The sequence below is a fragment of the Typha latifolia genome, chromosome 4, assembly GCF_019914945.1.
Source record: "Typha latifolia isolate L0001 chromosome 4, TyphaL0001v2, whole genome shotgun sequence".
Classification (NCBI taxonomy): Eukaryota; Viridiplantae; Streptophyta; class Magnoliopsida; order Poales; family Typhaceae; genus Typha; species Typha latifolia.
Genome location: NC_133089.1, coordinates 4,350,231 through 4,370,088, shown reverse-complemented (window position 1 = coordinate 4,370,088; position 19,858 = coordinate 4,350,231). Strand labels below are relative to the sequence as shown.

General features: G+C 36.4%; 3 protein-coding genes and 1 long non-coding RNA gene across 6 annotated transcripts; 2 read left to right on the top strand and 2 right to left on the bottom strand.

The window, feature by feature from the left end:
* The first annotated feature begins 1,270 nt into the window (after window positions 1-1,270).
* On the top strand, window positions 1,271-5,171 carry LOC140786166 (glutamate decarboxylase 1-like). Its single transcript, XM_073134406.1, has 7 exons — window positions 1,271-1,738; window positions 1,835-2,039; window positions 3,269-3,469; window positions 3,603-3,817; window positions 3,911-4,164; window positions 4,290-4,342; window positions 4,412-5,171. Exons 1-7 carry the CDS (start codon window positions 1,659-1,661, stop codon window positions 4,892-4,894), a joined length of 1,491 nt encoding a protein of 496 aa, XP_072990507.1. The 5' UTR covers window positions 1,271-1,658; the 3' UTR covers window positions 4,895-5,171.
* Window positions 5,172-5,176: 5 nt separating this feature from the next.
* On the bottom strand, window positions 5,177-10,259 carry LOC140786167 (uncharacterized). Its single transcript, XR_012108568.1, has 4 exons — window positions 10,217-10,259; window positions 9,987-10,039; window positions 7,490-7,595; window positions 5,177-5,519 (listed from the first exon to the last, which is right to left on the bottom strand). It is a non-coding gene; the product is annotated as an uncharacterized lncRNA (long non-coding RNA).
* Window positions 10,260-11,541: 1,282 nt separating this feature from the next.
* LOC140787004 (transcription factor MYB52-like) lies at window positions 11,542-12,995 on the top strand. Its single transcript, XM_073135737.1, has 3 exons — window positions 11,542-11,914; window positions 12,046-12,456; window positions 12,589-12,995. The coding sequence occupies exons 1-3, from the start codon at window positions 11,800-11,802 to the stop codon at window positions 12,753-12,755; spliced, it is 693 nt and encodes a 230-aa protein (XP_072991838.1). The 5' UTR covers window positions 11,542-11,799; the 3' UTR covers window positions 12,756-12,995.
* A 2,013-nt stretch (window positions 12,996-15,008) lies between these two features.
* LOC140786550 (protein GID8 homolog) lies at window positions 15,009-19,838 on the bottom strand. 3 transcript variants are annotated; one of them, XM_073135053.1, is made up of 7 exons: window positions 19,611-19,795; window positions 19,373-19,532; window positions 19,179-19,285; window positions 17,982-18,113; window positions 17,406-17,562; window positions 16,097-16,229; window positions 15,009-15,365 (listed from the first exon to the last, which is right to left on the bottom strand). In XM_073135053.1, exons 1-6 carry the CDS (start codon window positions 19,659-19,661, stop codon window positions 16,105-16,107), a joined length of 732 nt encoding a protein of 243 aa, XP_072991154.1. In that variant the 5' UTR covers window positions 19,662-19,795; the 3' UTR covers window positions 15,009-15,365; window positions 16,097-16,104. The 3 variants fall into 3 exon arrangements, with proteins under 3 accessions (XP_072991154.1, XP_072991155.1, XP_072991153.1); XM_073135054.1 differs by having other exon boundaries at window positions 16,097-16,226; XM_073135052.1 differs by lacking the exon at window positions 15,009-15,365 and having other exon boundaries at window positions 15,735-16,229; window positions 19,611-19,838.
* Between the last annotated feature and the right edge of the window lie 20 nt (window positions 19,839-19,858).

Below are 19,858 nucleotides of genomic sequence, written 5' to 3'. Positions count from 1 at the left end.
CCATCAAAATATCTTAGAGTTTGTGACGAATTAAAATATCAATTCTAATAAAATAAGCCTTAAAAATAGAAAACTAAAATCGCATCTCATGTGATATTCCTACCTTTTATTCCATATTTCCATCCCATCGGATGCTTGTTAGGTTAAACTTAATTAGTTAGAACGTGGCTTTGTACTTTTAAGCAAGTAATAGACTCTATTTATGTATAATAAACATAAATTATTTATAAAGATAGTCTCTCCTCCTCTCGTTGCTTCCTCATAATGGTGTGGTGGCAGCTCATGCTTAGCATGCTCCACCATGACTTACTTAGAGAGGATCTTTAAAATATCAGAATATTATATAACATCATGTCGACATATTGTACTTCCAGAAATTTAAAATAATAATAATAGAGAACTCTGAAAGATTTAGTAGGAAAATGGATTCCAAATTGCTGGAGTAATAGTCTAAAACGCTTAAATGCATTCTTCTAACAAGGTTACTATCAGTTATGTGGCATTAATTTAGGCTACTTAAATGTTACGTTGACGTAATTAAGTTTTAAAAACTTGACATTTATAGCTTGCAAGTTGCAACTGCTTCTATTCAATGGTAAGAAGTATACAGTATTGTAAGAGATATCAGACAAGTAGATGTGTCATTACTTCAAGATACATTAAATAACTAATAAATGTTATTTATTCCAATGATGCAGGGATAGTATTGGTTGCCATGTATAGCTGTATATCTAATATCTATATATACATACATCATCACGGAGAGGTGAAAGTATATGCTGAATGATTATGTCTGGTTATGCCATTTTGATGACAACTTGATAGAAAAAGACTTTCACATAATTTATCATTTTTCACTTCAATATTATATTAATATAGAGACTCAGTTTAATCTTTGCAAATTATTACTTTCCGCTAGCTACCATCTTATTATTACACAAAAGTCTATTCAGGTTGACCTTCCCCAACCGCTGCCAAAGAGAAAAGAAGTTTCACCTTCCTTGCATATACTTGGCACCGATTTATATAGGGAAATGTGGGAAATGTTTTCTTTAATTCAATTGATTCACTCGTAGGGCACGTTAAAAGAGTTGCAGTTCTTTTGACTAAACAAAAGGTGGAGAATTGTAGAACAAGAAGACTTTAACATATGGTATATTTGATGCAGTCTTTCACCGTGGACTACTGCGCCTTGGTTTTACCTCCAGTTTTGAGACCCTAAAAGAGAGTCCAGGAATCAACAACGCAATTAGTATTCAATGCTTCTAAAACCACCTTAGTGGAATGCGTCCGTACAAGTTCATGGAAAATACTATTTCTTCCCTTCTGGAATAAGAAAAAGAAAGGAGAGATCTAAGGAAGGTGCTCCCCCTCTCCCTCCTCTTGTGTGAATAAAGACTATTATTCCTCCCCCACTTCACATCGATCATGACTTGTTTTATATCTTAACGCGTTGCTTTTCGGCTTCCTTTAAAGCAAAACCCCCCTCCTTGCTTGTATAAATATAGACAGATAGATAGACAGCCCCCACCATTGTCTTCGACCCAAATAAAAACCCCTCTCTCTCTCTCTCTCTCTCTCTCATATTTCCTTACTATACATCGAAGAAGAAGAAGAAGAAGAAGAAGAAAGAAAAAATAACAACAGCAGCAGCAAATATGCTCACGCAAACTGCACAGTTTGACGAGTCGATCCGCTCGACCTTCGCGTCGCGCTATGTTCGCGCATCTCTTCCGAGGTGACTTTAATCTTTCTTTCTGAATCTAATTTATTCAAATAAATAAATAAATAAATATATATATATATATACATTTTGATGAATTATATGATGTAGGTTTCGGATGCCGGAAAATTCGATCCCAAAGGAGGCGGCGTACCAGATCATCAACGACGAGCTGATGCTCGACGGCAACCCGCGGCTCAACCTCGCGTCGTTCGTGACGACGTGGATGGAGCCGGAGTGCGATAAGCTCATCATGGCGGCCATCAACAAGAACTATGTCGACATGGACGAGTATCCCGTCACTACCGAGCTCCAGGTCTTATTACATTCCTTCGCTCTCTCTCTCTCTCTCTCCCCTCTTTTTTTTTTTACAATTAACTACTTCGAAAATGAAAAAAAAATTATTTTCCTAAAAAAACGTCTAACCGGCCGCAGATTTTAGCCCCCTGGATTTCGGGAATAGATTATATATTGATATATTATCATACGTTTTTCTAATCTAATATAATATGGAATAGGAAATGACGAAATGGCCCTTCTTTGTATTATTAAATTAGGGTCCACGATTGGCCCCTATGCGTCCATTTGGGTGTACGTGATTCATCGAATCCGGCCGTGCCATCTGGGTAAAGCTAGAAAGTCGTAAAAGCGTGCGATAGAGCGTCATTACATGGCCATTTATTCCACATGGATGATGGGCCCATGCATGTGGTTGGGCAAATGAAAAGGATATTAATATTATTTCTATTGGTCGCCTCTTGATCTTGGAAAAAAGAAAAATCTTAGTTGACAATTTGAAGCGAAATTTTTAAATAACACCTTATGTATTTTAAAAATTACAAGTAAATATACGTAACAAAATATTCTTACTTTAGATATAGATATCATTTTCTTTCTTAGAGATTGGTTAGTTTAAGTTAAACCCGTGGTGTAATATTAAATTATACACAAAGGAGGTGTCGGATTACTATTAGCTCAAAACAGAGTGTTAATCGCAAAGTCATTAAAATGTAGGATGGCTTTCCTGGCGGCTAAAAGGCTGCCAAGTATCTAGAAGGAGCAAATTCCTGCAATCAATGCTGCAGAATATCAGGTCCCATTGGGGATAAGATATTATACTAGGCAGTTGGCACACAATTAAAGATGTCTGCAAATAATTATCTGACACATAGTCATAGCTCAGGCAGGCTCATTGCCCTATGAATGTGTTTTAAATATCTTATAGGAACTGAGATCATTCAATTATTGGCTTATTGCTATTGTTGATTCTTTCAATTGATAATGGGAAATAATATTGTGATAAAGGGTAACAAACAGAAAAAAAAGGAGTTTTAATTATTATTTACATTCTAATCATCGAATATTATCATTCAGAGTTTATAATTTCTTTTTAATCCTTCAAAAATATCATGAGTTAATTTTACCCTGATAATATTTGACAATGTAGAGAATATTTTTATTACTTTTAAATTAATAAAAGTAAAATACACAACACAAAGATATTTCATACTCACAGATTGCATGCATTTCCAATTCAAATTGCAGAACCGATGCGTGAACATGATCGCCCACCTCTTCCATGCTCCTCTCGGGGAGTCGGAGACGGCGATTGGAGTCGGCACCGTTGGCTCCTCGGAAGCCATAATGCTCGCCGGATTAGCCTTCAAGAGGAAATGGCAGAACAAGATGAAGGCCGAGGGAAAGCCTTACGACAAACCCAACATTGTCACTGGTGCCAATGTCCAAGTAAGCTATCAATATTCTTTATGTATAAGGAGTTTTTGATGAGGATACGTAAAACAAAACAAAAAAAAAGAGAGTATGTTTTTATTTTCTTATTATATTTGCTTTCTAATATTTATTATTATTAATTATTTAGGTTTGTTGGGAAAAATTTGCACGGTATTTTGAAGTGGAGTTAAAGGAAGTGAGGTTAAGGGATGGGTACTACGTGATGGACCCCGAGAAGGCCGTCGAACTCGTCGACGAGAACACCATCTGCGTCGCCGCGATCCTGGGCTCCACGCTCAACGGAGAATTCGAGGATGTCAAGCTCCTAAATGATCTCCTATCCAAGAAGAACAAGGAGACAGGGTGAGTTTATTTTATTAAAAAAGAGGAAAAAAGAAAAAGAAATTAAGGTTTATAATAAGCTAAAGGCACGTAAAATTGGTTTCATATATATAGGTGGGACACACCGATCCACGTAGACGCTGCGAGCGGCGGTTTCATCGCGCCGTTCCTGTACCCGGAGCTGGAGTGGGACTTCCGGCTGCCGCTGGTGAAGAGCATCAACGTGAGCGGCCACAAATACGGCCTCGTCTACGCCGGAATCGGATGGAACATCTGGAGGAGCAAGGAGGACTTGCCGGAGGAACTCATCTTCCATATCAATTACCTAGGAGCCGATCAGCCTACATTCACACTTAACTTCTCCAAAGGTAAATTTGCAAACTATCTACATATCCGTCTATTATTTCAAGTTTCCTATACTAGTTTTTAATAAGCTTATTAAATACTTGTTGTTGTTTTACTAAATGTATGTATATATATATATATATTTCAGGTTCTAGCCAAGTAATTGCGCAGTACTATCAGCTGATCCGCTTGGGTTTTGAGGTAATTAATTTTATATTAAAATAAAAGTCATTATTATTAGGGTGTGAAATATTAATTTTTTACGAACAGGGTTACAAGAACATCATGGAGAACTGCCAAGAGAACGCCATGGTGCTGAAGCAGGGATTGGAGAAGACGGGGCGGTTCAACATCGTCTCCAAGGACAACGGTGTCCCCCTCGTGGCCTTCTCCCTCAAGGACAGTTCCCGCCACGACGAGTTCGAGGTCTCCGACTTCCTCCGCCGCTACGGCTGGATCGTGCCGGCCTACACCATGCCGCCCGACGCCCAGCACGTCACCGTCCTCCGCGTCGTCATCCGCGAGGACTTCAGCCGCGCCCTCGCCGAGCGCCTCGTCAACGACATCGGCAAGGTCCTGCACGACCTTGACGCCATGCCCTCCAAGCTAACCAACGGCGAGGAGAAGAAGGAGAAGGCTCAGCTTGAGAATGGCGATGTCGCCAGGAAGAAGATGGAGATGCAGAGGCAGAGGTCGGTCACTGCCGCTTGGAAGAAGTTTGTGTTGGCTAAGAAGACCAACGGTGTTTGTTAGCCCCTCTCTGTCTCTCTGTCTCTCTGTCTCTGTCTCTGTCTCTCTCTCTCTCTCTCTATATATATATATATCATGAACGTACTGAATTATTATTAATGATTTAATTTTTCAGGCTTCCTGTTTTATTTGAGAGTTTTTTTTTTTTTTGTATTGTTATTTGAGATATAATTAACAGGGAATATGAATTGTCCCTGTCCTATATATGAGGCTATGAGGGTGGAAGAGTTTGTATCTTTAATTGTGCGATGATAATATTTTGTTTTACAATGTTCAAGCATCTCATGCGTAAAGAAATTGCCACACAAAATCACATTACAGAAATTGCATCTTTGTATTGATACAGATATATAAAGGGATGATATCTACTGAGTATCCAGTTGCATAATTCAACTAGAGCATCTTTCTGCTCATTTACTTCTGAAAGCTGACTATACTTTACTAGCAGAAGGCAGAAGCTATGCAGATGAGTTTTAAACCGTCATTGAAGATGTTTGTGCAGACAAATTCTATCACCGACGGCGTCTCCTTTACTCGTGTAATAGGGAGATGGATATTGCTGCTGCTACCGCAAATCAGGGCAGATAATTCTGAAACCCTGCATGTGGAACCTTTTGAACCCCCTGATCTGTTTATAAATATATATGAAGTCAAGCACAAGTAATTTATTATCCAAGAACTTGATAAGCTCAAAGCCATACATGAGTAGTACTTGTATTTTATTTTCTTACTAGGCTTAGTTATTGTCTCAGTTAACTTTTCCAGTTAATCCCATGTTAAAAAGGACACTCCTTTTATCCTCAACAAGTAGTAACTCGGTATGAACAATATTACTAAAGCCTTATTGCTATCTATCATTTCTACAGATTTATGAATGTTATGTCAGAAAATCTGGAAGCAGTTAATACAAAATTAGACAACATCATACAAATTTGACAGTGCTCATGAATTTAGTTGACTGGATGGAGAAATGTATGACTTAAATAATTCAGGTTCAAAAGAGCCCAACTAAATAACAATCTGATGTGGAAAATTACTAATTGGCACATTTGACAGCTTTTCTCACATAGAATAGCAGAAAACAGTCTCTATTGATTGTCTTTATGCTACTAAGAGCTTCTTATATTCTGTGCTGATGCCAGACAAGCTGACTGATATAGATTCTTTGGCACAGTTTTATAGTTTATAAATCGAATTATGAATGCCACAAACACTGCTATGTTGGGTTGTTTCACAGCTGAAAAACTGGGTTGGTGCAATTTACTATAAACAAACTGATTAGTCTATAACAGGGGTACTAGATGATACCAAACCGGATACTAAAAATGATCTCAATGGTTTCAAGTAGTGGCTCAGGATAACTAAAGCTATATGGAGGCATTAACAGATGAAATACTGATGTCATTAGAAATACTCGTACCATTCAGTTTGAAATTTAGATGTTTGAGATTCTTAGCTAGTTTGGTCTTCCTAGTTCATGGCATCCATGCATGTCCATATAAACATGCCAAACATGATCTGGCGATAGCAAAGGAGATATCAGAGAAGAATATGTGCTGAATAATGTAATGAGAACGACAAAAATCCATCTCGAATATCTTGACAGAGAGAACTAATGGATCCTTAACTCTGAAAAATAAAGTTTCTTTTAGCACTTAACTCATTTTAAGGGCCACATCCTCTTAGTTGCAAAGAATGTTATGCCCTTATGGAGCAGCTACATAGTTGTTTTTCTAACTGGCCTCTGCTATTTATCACATAATTGGTCATTATTACTGGTATATCAGGAAGGTCAGACCAAGAGCATAATTTTCTTTTGGGATATTTTGACAAATTTCACTTATTACTATCATCTATCGTCATCCTTACCATAGGCATTGAGCATTAATGACAACTGTTTCACCTGTTACTTGAGCACCTACTTTGTTATTTAGTAATGTTATCGTTTGGATAACGGATCATGATGTTCTCTCTGATGGGGATATTTCTTTAGTTACACGGATGCAATAACCCGAAAGTTCCTACAACCTGTCTACTTCCTGAATCACCTCGCAAATTCGTGCTGAGAACGTCAGCAATCACCAACTTTCTTACATATTGCTCCCTCCCTTGAGTACTCCTCAAGGATTTTTGTTATCTGCAATGTTCTTATTGGTAAAGATTATTAATTGTCTAGCATGGCTGTTGCTTTCAGTAAGATTATGACTAGTTTTTCAGATCACCTTACTTTCACTATCAGTTCTGCTAAAAGATTTTAACTGCTTTACAATCCTTGCTGATGGAAAAAAAAGGTTTCTTGATATAATTAACAACTGAATTTATGCTAGGAGGCATACATTATCTTCATGTATTATGAATAAGCTTGATCTACATGGATCCTGATGTTATCACAATATAGCTTACTGACTACTTTCTTTTACAAATCTTAAAACTGGTCAAAAGGCCTGAAGCTAATAGCAATACACATCCAATTCTTATTATCTGATATGGATTGAACACCAAATAAAATGTGATTGATTTCTCAAATAAGCATTAGTGTTTGCAAATTGCAATCGAATGACAAGGATTAGTAAATTAGAAAGGAAGGAAGATAAGCACCTCTGATTTCTGTGAGACATATGAAGTTGTTAGATCCCATCAAACTTAGTATAGTGCGACTTTCAAAAGCATGTATCCCTTTCAGTTGAGATACTCACCTTCCCACCTAATACCAGATAACTAATTTAGAAGCACTTAAAGGGAGAGAAAAAAAAAATTCAACTTTTACATATTAAATAGAAGAGCAGTGAGATATAAAAGTCCTACTATGACAAATAGACCCCCTTCCTCTCTGCTTTTCTTTTTTTTTTACTTTTCTTTTGGCCCACTCTATCTCATTTATAAGATGATATATCATTCTTAATTTAGGAAAGAAAAAGAAGAAAAGATCCAAACTTTTAGCAAGCATTAGACCATTTATAGGTAATATTTTACAATTAATTGAAGATGTTTGAAGAGACAGAATAAAGGTGAGGGGATGGATGTATGTAGTTAGGTGAGGTAGGTCTACTGTTTGCATGAACTTAGGAACCATTTAGCTTTCAATGACTCCAACTTATACCTCAAAATGTTTGATATCTTTGGGAGTTCAACATACCTTCCACATCCAGAAACCCCCTACCTGAGTCCTTATACTAGCCCTACCATAACCATATAGATCACCATCAAGCATTCCTTAATACAAAAGCCAATAAAATTACCTCTAAAACCAGGCTACCTGAAAGGAGAAGTGGCCATAACACCTAGCAAGTTGGGATTTCTTTTTGATAGCTCTGTTTCCTTATGCACTACTTTGTGTATGTCTTTCTTAAACTTCAATCCATATTAAGTCTGTTTTTGAGTATCAAGACAACAATTTCTTCTACATCCCCTGAAGTTTGTGAATGGAAGAAATTGGAAAGACCAAAAAAAAAAAAGATTGTGAAGACAGGCAAGACTGCAAGATTATGCAATATTACTTGAAAATCCAAATAATGGATTTGGGAGGGGAGCAAATTTGTATATTGATTGTAACTTTTAGCCAACCATTACAAAGAAGGTTGGAAAACCTTGAACCACTTTGATTTGGTCAACTGCACTTGAACTTCTCCATTAAGAAAAGATGTCCCTCTAAGAAGAAAATTGTCTGTGCATTCTATCCATGAGACATAACTTAATTTCCCAGTTGGTGCAGCCTTAGCTAGGTCTTGTAGTTGGGAAGAAGTTAATGCCAACAGTAAGACACTATTTCCAATTGAATAAGAGAAGAGTTCCTTCTGGGAATCTCCATTTTTAACAAAAGAAGGAAGCTCTCAATGACCAAAAAGGTCTCCTGAGAGAGAGAGAGAGAGAGAGACTTCTATCTATCTCCAACCTAGTAAAATAGAAAGAGTCGTATACATGATAAACCAAAATGGTTTTCGATTGTGCAACATCATCCATTTTTTGTTTCACGTGCATGTAATAAATAAGGAATCTATACATATAACAATGGTAATCCGGTGATATATAACTAGATTCATACAAAATGGAAAATATTTTGGTTGTTGGTTTAGATGACCCAAAAAGAAAAGAAAAAGGAGAAAGGGAAAAGAATGTGGAAGAAATGTAAGTAATACATTACGTAAGTACTACATTACTAAGTTTCCAATACCGTAATTTATCTACCATAGAGAAAAGTTAGGCCAACAGTTAAGATAGACCTTTCTGCCTTCAGTAACATCCTAAAACAGTACGCAGAATAAACTATTTAATTAGAAGCAGTTCTTCAGTTGTTGACCATAAACTTCTCTAGAAACAGTCATGCTGAAGAATATTATAAGCATCAAAGATCATCCCACTCCTAATAGATAATGATGACAATAGGAGTTTTTGACCAAAAGGTTAACCCTCTCAAACTTTTTCTTATGCGTTTAGTACATGATTAGGTGTATTTTGCTACATTAGCAAAATTGCTAACTGAGACAATGATTTTTAAATATAAGCAATTAACTGGATTAGCAACTCATATTTAGAAATCGCACTCTTAGTCAGCGATTATACAACTCATTTATGTGTCGTATTTAAATTTTTAGGTGAATCAAACACGTGATAAAAAAATTTGGTAGACTTAAAGTAGTCAAAAACTTTGACAATAGCCCCACTTACAAGTAGAATCCTCTGCTAATAGTATAAATTTCTAGATATACCTAACTACCTAAGAGAGCCCTACACTGGAAAATTGAAGGAGTTTCCAATTGATGAGCACACTGGGAAAGGATATGATTCGGAAGAAACATATTTAGAGATGATTTCTCTAATACCAAATAAAACTAAAGAATTTATCTTTTATCTCCCAGATTCTCTACTAAGATAAGCAGTTAGCATATCCAAACAGCTGAGAGCGACTGGGCCCCCCTATAAGTAATGGAAAACCTCTTTTCTAATTGTTAGAATCGACAAGGACGTTATCTTGACCATTTCATCAAACACTTGATGGGTGACATATGAAATCCATAGAAATTAACATCCACTGAGAAGAAAGAACGAACAAGCATAACAATAATGATATAGTAAGATGATGGTTTACAAGACTTACAATAATTTTCTTGCACGATCTCTTCATTCATAGATCCTCTCTTGGGGTCCCACCTAAAAATAAAAGTAGAGTTTGAAAAGTAAATAACATATCGGAAATTAAAGGTTTATTCCCAAAGCCTCCAATCAATTCAACCACTTGAATTGAGCCAAATCTCTTGCTCAAGTATTTTATACTTCTTGTATAATTTTGTATTTATTTGACCACTAAGAAATCAATGCGTGCATTACCTTAAAAGAGAAGACTCTGCTGAAACTTTGAACAAACTAATTCGAGTATTGCACGTAGCCCAAAACTCTTGTTATATAAGCTTCCGGTTATTTCAATAATCTCATACTCAACTCTATCTACTTCTAAGCCTTCACCGTTACGTTCTTATGTTAGTTGATCATTTTTAATGTGTTTTCCGTTGCAAAATTCTTACCAAACCTGACATGAGCCAGGGATTTAAGCATATGCTAGGTCATCTAATTGGTTGGTACCTTACAACTTGCCGATCAAGATTATACCAAGTTACTTTTTTTTATATAAAGAAAAAAAAAATTATGCAAGTTGTGTTATAATTAAAAACAATACTTCTTAATTCTCTTTGCGGGATGTTTTTGATAGTTCATGAGCTCATATGCTAACTTTAAGCTCGAGAGAGAGAGTGAGTCGGCTCTTTCTGATATATAGCGGAGCGGAGTGAAGGAAGAAATTTTGATTCAGGGAGCCGATTTTATTGAACACTTATAAGTATGAAAACACATCTATTGATTCCTAATAGGTAGTGTAATTTTGAACTCTAAAATATATTTATTTGGAAATAAAATAATATATTGAAGGATTCTTAGATTAAAGAGGGTACAATGTAAGTTAGTATCGTTTATAGAAATTATCGAGAACTAGGTGATATGTCTATAGGTTAGACAACTGAGTTAATCCTCTTAAATTCAGATTTAATCTTCCAGTCTCATGTGTGCTTCATTGGTAGGCATACCTGAAGATTTAATTCTTGTGAAAGCCACTAAATTTCTTGATTAGTTGTAGTAGTAGTACGACAACAACTAAAGACCTTATTAATTCCAACCAAGGATTTCTAGGGCAAGTGTTGGTATCAGGTAGACATGAAGCCCAACAGAACTAGGAAAAAGACAAACCTAGGAAGACATTTCTTTTATTAATTATACTACTACTCTTATCATAGATCTCTTAATTATGCAACGTAATGGGATTCTTGCCATGAGAGCCATCTGATGCATTCATCAAACGGTAACTGCTCTCTCTCTCTCTCTCTAGATCTGGGTGCATTTAACTTGCATGACATTCTGAGTTCAATGTATAGATGCATGTGTGGACGGGTTGGTTTTAAGTAGACGTTGTAGGTTGGAAACATCCGAGAGATGTTGAGATGAGAACGGAATTTATCACCCTACCAATTAAGCAACCCCCACCTCTCTCTCTCTCTCTCTCTCTCTCTACTAGCTAGCTCATCTTAGAATACCATTTGTTAGACCACACGTACCATCAAACACTGGTGTAATTAACAATCTCCTAACTCTCTATCTTCTCTCTTACTACCAAGAAAGTGAAAGCTCCTGATCCTCTCCAATTGGATCATCCACTCAGTATATGTATGGCTGGCTACCAAGTCAATCGAGGAGCTCTCACATAGATCCTTAATTCTCTAGCATCATATATTTCTAATTAGCTTGTGGGTCTTTCTTGGTTCTTCGATCGATCGATCGATCTCAAGGTTAATTTATTGAGAACTACCAAACAGTTACAGTGATCGATCAAGCAAAATACCAATTCATTTGTAAGTAGAAGATCCATGTGCAGCAGGGGCCACTGGAGACCATCCGAGGATGAGAAGCTCAAGGAGTTGGTCGCCAGCTACGGCCCTCACAACTGGAATGCCATAGCCGAGAAGCTTCAAGGTCGATCAGGTCTGCATGTGATTGAATACTATCTCTCCTTAATTTCCTTTTGTTTCTTGTTATACGATCATGATCACATCAGTATATAATATATATATATATATATATATATATACTAATTAAGAAGAGAAATATTGCAGGAAAGAGTTGTAGGCTGAGATGGTTTAATCAGCTGGACCCGAGGATCAACCGCAGCCCGTTCACCGAGGAGGAGGAAGAACGGCTGCTTGCTTCGCATCGAATACATGGAAACCGGTGGGCGGTTATCGCCAGGCTCTTCCCCGGTCGCACCGATAACGCCGTCAAGAATCACTGGCATGTCATCATGGCGCGAAGGTGCAGGGAGAGGTTGAGGCAAACATCAGCTAAGAGACCCTCCTCCTCTTCTACTGCTACTACTACTACTACGACTACTAATACTACTACTATAAAAGATGTCCAGAAGATCAAGAGGAGAGCCCATGTCCAAAAATTATATACTAGTAAAGGATATGCAGCTGGGCTGTTCTTGAATAATCTTCATGCTTACTTTCGCAACCCTAGTCATCAAGGTACTGTATAGTTATATAACATGCAGCTAGTAATTAAGTAAAAAAGTTATATATTTGGTGGCATGCAGCTAGTGTTACAAATATATATATATATATACTTTAATTTGCTAATCAACTGTATGTTAATTGCAGATGAGAATAATTCGGTCGAATTTTATGATTTTCTACAAGTGAACACGAGCTCGAATGATTCAAAATGTCGTTCGAGTGTCGAAGAAGAGGAGGAGAATCAAGATGATCACCGGACTGAAGATGGTGTACGGTTTATAGATTTTCTAGAGGTTGGAAGTTCTCAATGATGAAGTACATGTTTCATATATACTCATTTGTAGTTCAAATAGGATCCTAACATGCATCTTGCTACGTACTCTCAGTAGATGTAACATTCTGCATATACATAATAAGCTCTCGAGTTATAAGAACAAGGATGTTTCTCTACAAGAAAATGAGAATCCACTCCTCTTTGTCTCCTCTTCGTGACTTATGCTATGTAAAAGAAAAAATGAATTAAAAGTCATGGAACAATAAATATATCACTACATGAAGGATTTCTTCCTCATTCCTTCATCAATTAAAAATTTAGTCGTTCCTGTCTCACTTAATTAAGGGTTTCTTCTTGCTTATTCTTCTCAGGTAGATTGTCACAGTTAAATCATTTTCTCTCGATCGGGCTTGTGCGCAGTATAACCAAAGTGATCATGATGTTATAATAATTCAAAGGCTCCTAGCTTCATAGAATTAGTATGATCATCATTTTCTTGTTGTAAAGATTATCGATAAGTTTACGATCGACGAGTCTCATATCAATTCTCCTTGTCACAAGCGAAAAAAGATAAATTTTTAGGTGGTATTAGATTTTTAATCTGCAGCATTCTATTGATCAATCAAAATTGTATGTTTTGTTTAATTTTGCTTGTAGGTCATAACACTACAGCGACATACTATCTGAGACTTCACTGAGGGCAAGTAATAGTGAAGCAACTCAACCTCACGATAAGACATGTAACAACCTAGTAAGCTAGGCTAATTTCCTTGTTGCAATGATGTCATAGCCATGAAATCTTCATCAGATTTTGGAATCGTACTTGACTGAAATAGTTTATATCCTTCAGACTCTTCAGCCTTGAGAAGTAGTTGTTATTGATAAGGCTATTTTTTTTTCAATCCTTCGTCCTTTAATTAAGGATGATGCAGTCTATTTTATTGACGTAATTAGCTCCATATCAGTATCTATCTATCTATATATATATATATATATATAGATTCAGTTCTTCAATCAATCTCACCTTCATAATCTATTAAAATTAAGCATGAAAGCTTCAGTGTTCGTAATCTTTGTGGTCTCTTACAGCAAAAGGACACAACCAAAATGACTTGTGCTGCCATAGCTAGAAGAGATTTGGCCCTATTGTAGCATTACTGCGACTGCGGAAAGTAATAGCATGAGATAAAGATTAACAAAGGGGTAAAGCATGGTATTTAGACAAACCAAATTACAGAAAAGTTTCATAACCTTTATACACAAAATCCTCGGGAAAGAAATCATAAATTGCATACTCACTACAAGAAGCTTGAATTGATAGAAGGATAGAGAAGAGCTCGAAGTCATTAATTGCTCTCAAGCAATAAATAGCTCCTTTTGAGGCAAGCGTGCAATGTGGTAAGTTAAAAATAGGATTTGCAATCACACTTCAAGTATATGGTTTCCAAGGCATTAACAATTAGCGTTAAATACACATTTTAGCTCTTATATATATATATATATATATATATATATATATATATATCTAAAATTACTTTATTTCGACAATCTTAATACTTTTGGTGAAATATTTTTTTTCTTGTCTAACTAAATTGAACATGCCCAATATTAAGATACTCATTCATATTTGACAGGCAAAATTATTAGTGGGGGAAGGTTTTTAGTTTAACTTTCTCCCTTTTGTTCTTAGTAGAGCTAGGAATTTTGAGATCCAACTTCGCTCTTCTACATAAAAAGAGGCCATGGAAAAGGAAAAGGGAATAACAAATCTAGAAGAAAATAAGGAAATATCTTTCTTTGGAAGGAAAAATAATTTATATAAGGTGAGGACATTTTTGTCTATAAAATATAAGAAAACGAGGGAATAGAACACCCCCAATTAATTTTGGACATTATTTAGGCATGTTCATAGTGTAAAACTGATCTGAAACTTTTTTTAAATACAGAGGTAAAGTCCCTAAAGAAATTATTTCTTAAATCCAACGTACAAGAAATTCTGATGGACAACTAATTTTCCGAAGCCTTCATCTTGGGTAGCACGAAACTCTTCTTTATTAAGTAAACACACCTGGACTGCCATTGATTGAAGGGAAGAAAAGGAATGCTAGTCTTCTTACGACAACCCAAGACTTGTTATTAATCCATTTTGAGTTGAAAATTAAAACATTCGTTAGTGCTCAAAACTCTTTTCTCGTGAAGCTTGTTTTGGTCTTCTCTATAGAAGTAGTTGTTTCACAGTTTGCAATATGTAGAGTAGTTAAACTACAGAGTGCAAAAGGCACCATCAACAGAGACCAAAATTGAGTATCGCCTGGCTTCACACTTTTATCATCCAACATTTTTACTTCGCTCTGATGGTAATATTCACATGATAAAGCTATGGCACGCTAATAGTACATAATGAAGATATCCTTTCATGATGTTCTGGTAGACGACTGCCTCTCTATTAGAGGCATTTCAACATATTATCTGGAAAGCGAACAGGAAGAAGTAGAATATGACCAAAACAAAGTCCGACAAGAACGGCCACTATTGTTCCTACTATTGTGGAACAAGCTTGATAGGGACAAAGAGTGGCTTCAGTCGTAACAAGCAGTCAGGCAACAGCCATGAAGTTACCCAATCTGAGAGAGCCTGCAAAACTAGACTGCAATCCAAAATTTTAGTGCACACTGTTTCAACCGATCCTCGTGATCTAATAATCCAAACAAGTAGCAAAATTGGACTAAAATCACAATATTTAAAGTACTTTTTTTGACCGATTAACATGATCAAATGCAATCCAACCCAAAAAAGCAAAATTAGACGAAACAATGCCAGCAGAATTTACATAAAAAAAAGAGTATAAATTACGAAATTAGAAAGGTATTCAACTAGTCCAGCTAGATCATCACAGTACAAAGCAGTGGAGCCTCATTGAGTAGCTCTCTAATTATAAAGAAAACCAGTAGAATGGGGACAAAGCAAGAAAAATCTTAAACAAATGAAAGGCAACAGAAGAATAATATTGTCAGACTTCAGCATGAAACTAAGTGACTCAGCGATTCAAAGTAGATTATCCAATATACAAATTTTTCTGAGTCACATGTACAAACTTCTGGATAATGCTAAACTGGACGCAGAGCAAGAATAGACACATGCTTTATAAATGCAACGTATGTTATCCCAATCCTTCCAAACAACAGAAACCTAGCTCCACAATATAAATATATGTATATATTTACAGTGTGCCAACAGTTGATTTGCTGTAAGATTCATGCACCAACTAAATCATTAAGGCAAAAGACTTGAAACAAATCACTGTTTGTCACAAATAAACAGCATGATGCCTTAATCCATCCAAGAATTTCCCATCATGCATAACATGGAAGTGCTTACATTTACATTCAAATTGCTGGATCTTCAAGCGTAGCAGTAGATAAGTTGTTGATTCGTGGATATGCAGCCTTTTCATCCAACTGGTTTTGAGCCCATACTAGCATCTTCAGCAAGCTTGGAAGCTTCGGATCTGCTGAATTACAATCAAAGTCAAGGAGAGATCCTTTTACAGGCATAGAGGATCTCATTCCATAATTTATCACTATATGATAGTATGGTACAACTATTAATTCTGTGAACTACTATAGATGTGTTTCTTAACTCCGGATGAAAGTGAGGATGCTCTCCTTATGTTTAACTAGCAATTAAGGTTCTACCCTGTTAGCTTTGCCAACAATTTTGCTCTGCTTCCTAGGTCTTGCAATCTTCAAATTCTATGGCCTTCTTGTCTTCCATTTAATAGAAAAGGCTTTAATCAAAAAGTACTCAATTGTATTGAGAAGGAACTAATGGGATCTTGAAAATGTTGTCACACTTAGTGCTCCAATTTAAGCCCTTGTTTTTATTATTTTACAATAATTACCAAAAGAATCCGAACAATCTCCAGAGTTTTTCTAACCCTTGCATATTATATCTAGGTATAACCTGAATTATCAATCTACACCTGGAACATGATGAGAATGAAACTGGCCAGCTGAAATAAAGGAGGAGAGAAAAAAAGAAGAATAACTTAGTTTGGATATTCTATTCTGCACTAATTGGGAAATTATCTAAACCTGACATTTTGGATTAAAGCTTTTCAAAGCTGTTTATACAGTCAGAAACCATAATGCTCAATTAATGAGATTGATATGCTTAAAAAAGAAAAGTTGTCTCCAATTTGAGAAAAAGATTATAGTGTTCTGAAAGAAATGGCAGGGAAGGAGAAGTACAAATTCTGCAACACAAAAGCCTGGAAGAGAAAATAAGCAAATGACAAAGAGAGAGGACAGGAAAAAAGTGACACAAAGAATATATTCATACAATATAAAGTATTAAACATACTCTGTTAGGGCCATTAAACAGAGATACACATGATTTTTTTTTTTTTTTTAAAGAGTAGATAACTTCATCCCTGTATCAGCAAGTATGCTAAAATAAGATTATAGCAAAGTGCTATAACTAGAACACGTACTACTGTACATTAAAAAATTTAAAATAGACAAAACAGGAAAGATCCAACTTTTGGTAATCAGATATTTACAGGTGAATTTGTTGTTTCTTATTACCCAGAAAAGTGGTCACTTTGGTTTAACTCAGAATATCACCTATTTGAGATAAATCCAATATTAAAGACATCAAACTGTTAAAATGAATATACGTTACCAACCTTTTTCATGACTTTGGCTCGTGAGTATAGCAGCATTCACCTCACTTGCTGTTTTCAAGCGCTGTGAGACATCTAAAAGTTCTCCATATGGACAATTCTTTACATCTTCAAATGCTAAAAGAGCTACTGTCCTCTCCAACTCCTCCAAAAAGCTTTGCTGCAAAAGACATTCAGTTTGACAAGTTTACAAACAAGCAGACTAATTCAGCAGTACAAGAGATGTGTGTATCTAAAGAGTTATTTCCAACTTCCAAGACTTGAAAACAATACCTCTTGTATGCAAGATCATATGTATCTCCACTGCCAAAAATTTGGCAATGCAACATCTACTAACTTTTTGCATAGCATGTACTGGGACACCCTTTTCAGCATTCATTAGAAGTTTTGCATAACATAAAGCAATGGCAAAGTGGATGCAGCTTGCAAATCAAAGATTACGAATATCTCAAAAAGTTCCATAACAAGGTAGCTAAAAAACATTGAAGGCAATAGATGTGTCTCTAAAAGGCCAACCAGCAAGAAGTGGATCTCACAGGAAAAAGGAACTTTCAAAGGGAAAGGGGAAGAGGACATTACATTTTCCTCGCCCCTTGGTGCAAGCTCATCCTGAGCAAACTCAAGAGCTTCTTCTACTTTCCCCAATCGAATCAACTCAATCAGCTTCTGCTGCTGTAGATGAAAATATAGCTGGGGATTTGTATCCAGTATCTGCATACAGTTTTACGAAGAGATTACCAAGGAACAGTTCCAAGTCAAATTTGAGTAAGAGAAAATGATATCATTATGATATAAGGTAATAAGGATAATAAATTTTTAATGACCAACATAAGTGCATGCTCCATGTACAAATGGCATAATATATATCACACAGACATCAACAGAACTGCCACAATAAAAGCATATATATGATCATTAACTATGAGGAGTTTCCATAGTAGAATCACGTGCATTTAAGAACCCAAATTTTCCTAAATTTACTTATCTATAACAAAAATAATGTTCTCAAAACATTCTTCACAAATAGTCATCTCACCCAACTACTTTCTCATCACTATGGAGTGCCCTACTGAGAAGGACTTGGAAGTTTAAAAGGTCCCTTGGAAGGAATGAATTAACTTAGCAACCATTATGCCAGTAAATAATATGATGTGAAGTATTAAAATCAAACAAACAAAAACTCTTCTGTTACTTCCTTCTTCTTTTTTTGTTATCTCCCACCCTAATAGCATCCTTAATTGGGCATCTTCCACACTCTACCATCCTTTTTCTTATGACCAAGGAGGCTAGTCGGCATCACATGCATGATACTAGCAATATTTCAGATCAGCTCCTCTGGGTTTGCCAATAATTAGCAAGGATAAACTTTTCCAATTCCACGAACCTAAGGATCTCAATATCTCACCCATCCAACAAGGTTATACAATCAATCCTGATCATTATTTAAAAAAGAAAATGTGACGCAGCTAAACAAAGGCTTTACTTGTGATTTAACTAAGCCTCATGATTTCTTGATATTGTGATAACTGATAAGGCATCTATCCCTAAAAGCTGCTTTCCCTCAAATTTAGTGAGTGGAAGAAGGAAAGCTGATTATTAGATTTTATATATAGCAAATGCTGGACGAGCGAAGAAAGATCACTTCAGTGCCAATACACCCAAAAAAAAGAACAAAAAAGAAAAAAAAAACGAAAAAGATAAGACATAGTTGGACAAATTGTCACAGAATCAAACTTATGATACTTTAAGAGAATAACCGAAGAGCCTGAACAGTACCTCAGGGTTCAAATCATTAACTTTCTCTATAGCATCCTGGACATTGCCAGACTGCACAGCCTTCTTCACAGCCATCCGGTCCGTTATCGTCGCAAGATCGATATCCGCTAATCTCCACTAAGAAAAACCAACAAAATCACATAAAAGTTCAACAAAAAAGTAGCATTCAATCCCATCCAAAACCAAAAGGATACGCTCCGTGCCCGATTCGATCCGAAATTTCTCCGCCGCCTCGACGTAGCCTTCCGTGACAAGAAAGTTCATCACCAGTTTGTTCATGTCCTCTTTCCTAATCTTCACATCCTTTAGCTTCCTCTCCCACTCCTCCCTCGTGATCACCTTCTTGGACGACGACTACACCAAAGAACAACAAAAATTCTCACGGATTCGAGAACTGCCTAGTGGGAAGTAGGAGAGAAAGAGAGGGATTACCATGGATTCGATGGAATCGAGCTGGCCAAGAACGATCCAGAAGAGGGACATGAGATCACTGCGCTCCCTCCGATCCCATCGAGCTCACTCCGGAATCGGAAATAGAGAATGAAAGGTGGAGAGATCAATCGAAACGGATCGAAGAAGAAGAAGAAGAAGAAGAAGAAACCCTAGGTGAAGTGGCAGGGGATGTAAATAAATGGAGATCTGGAAGGAAGCCATAGGATTGTAAATAGTAGGTGATGGAG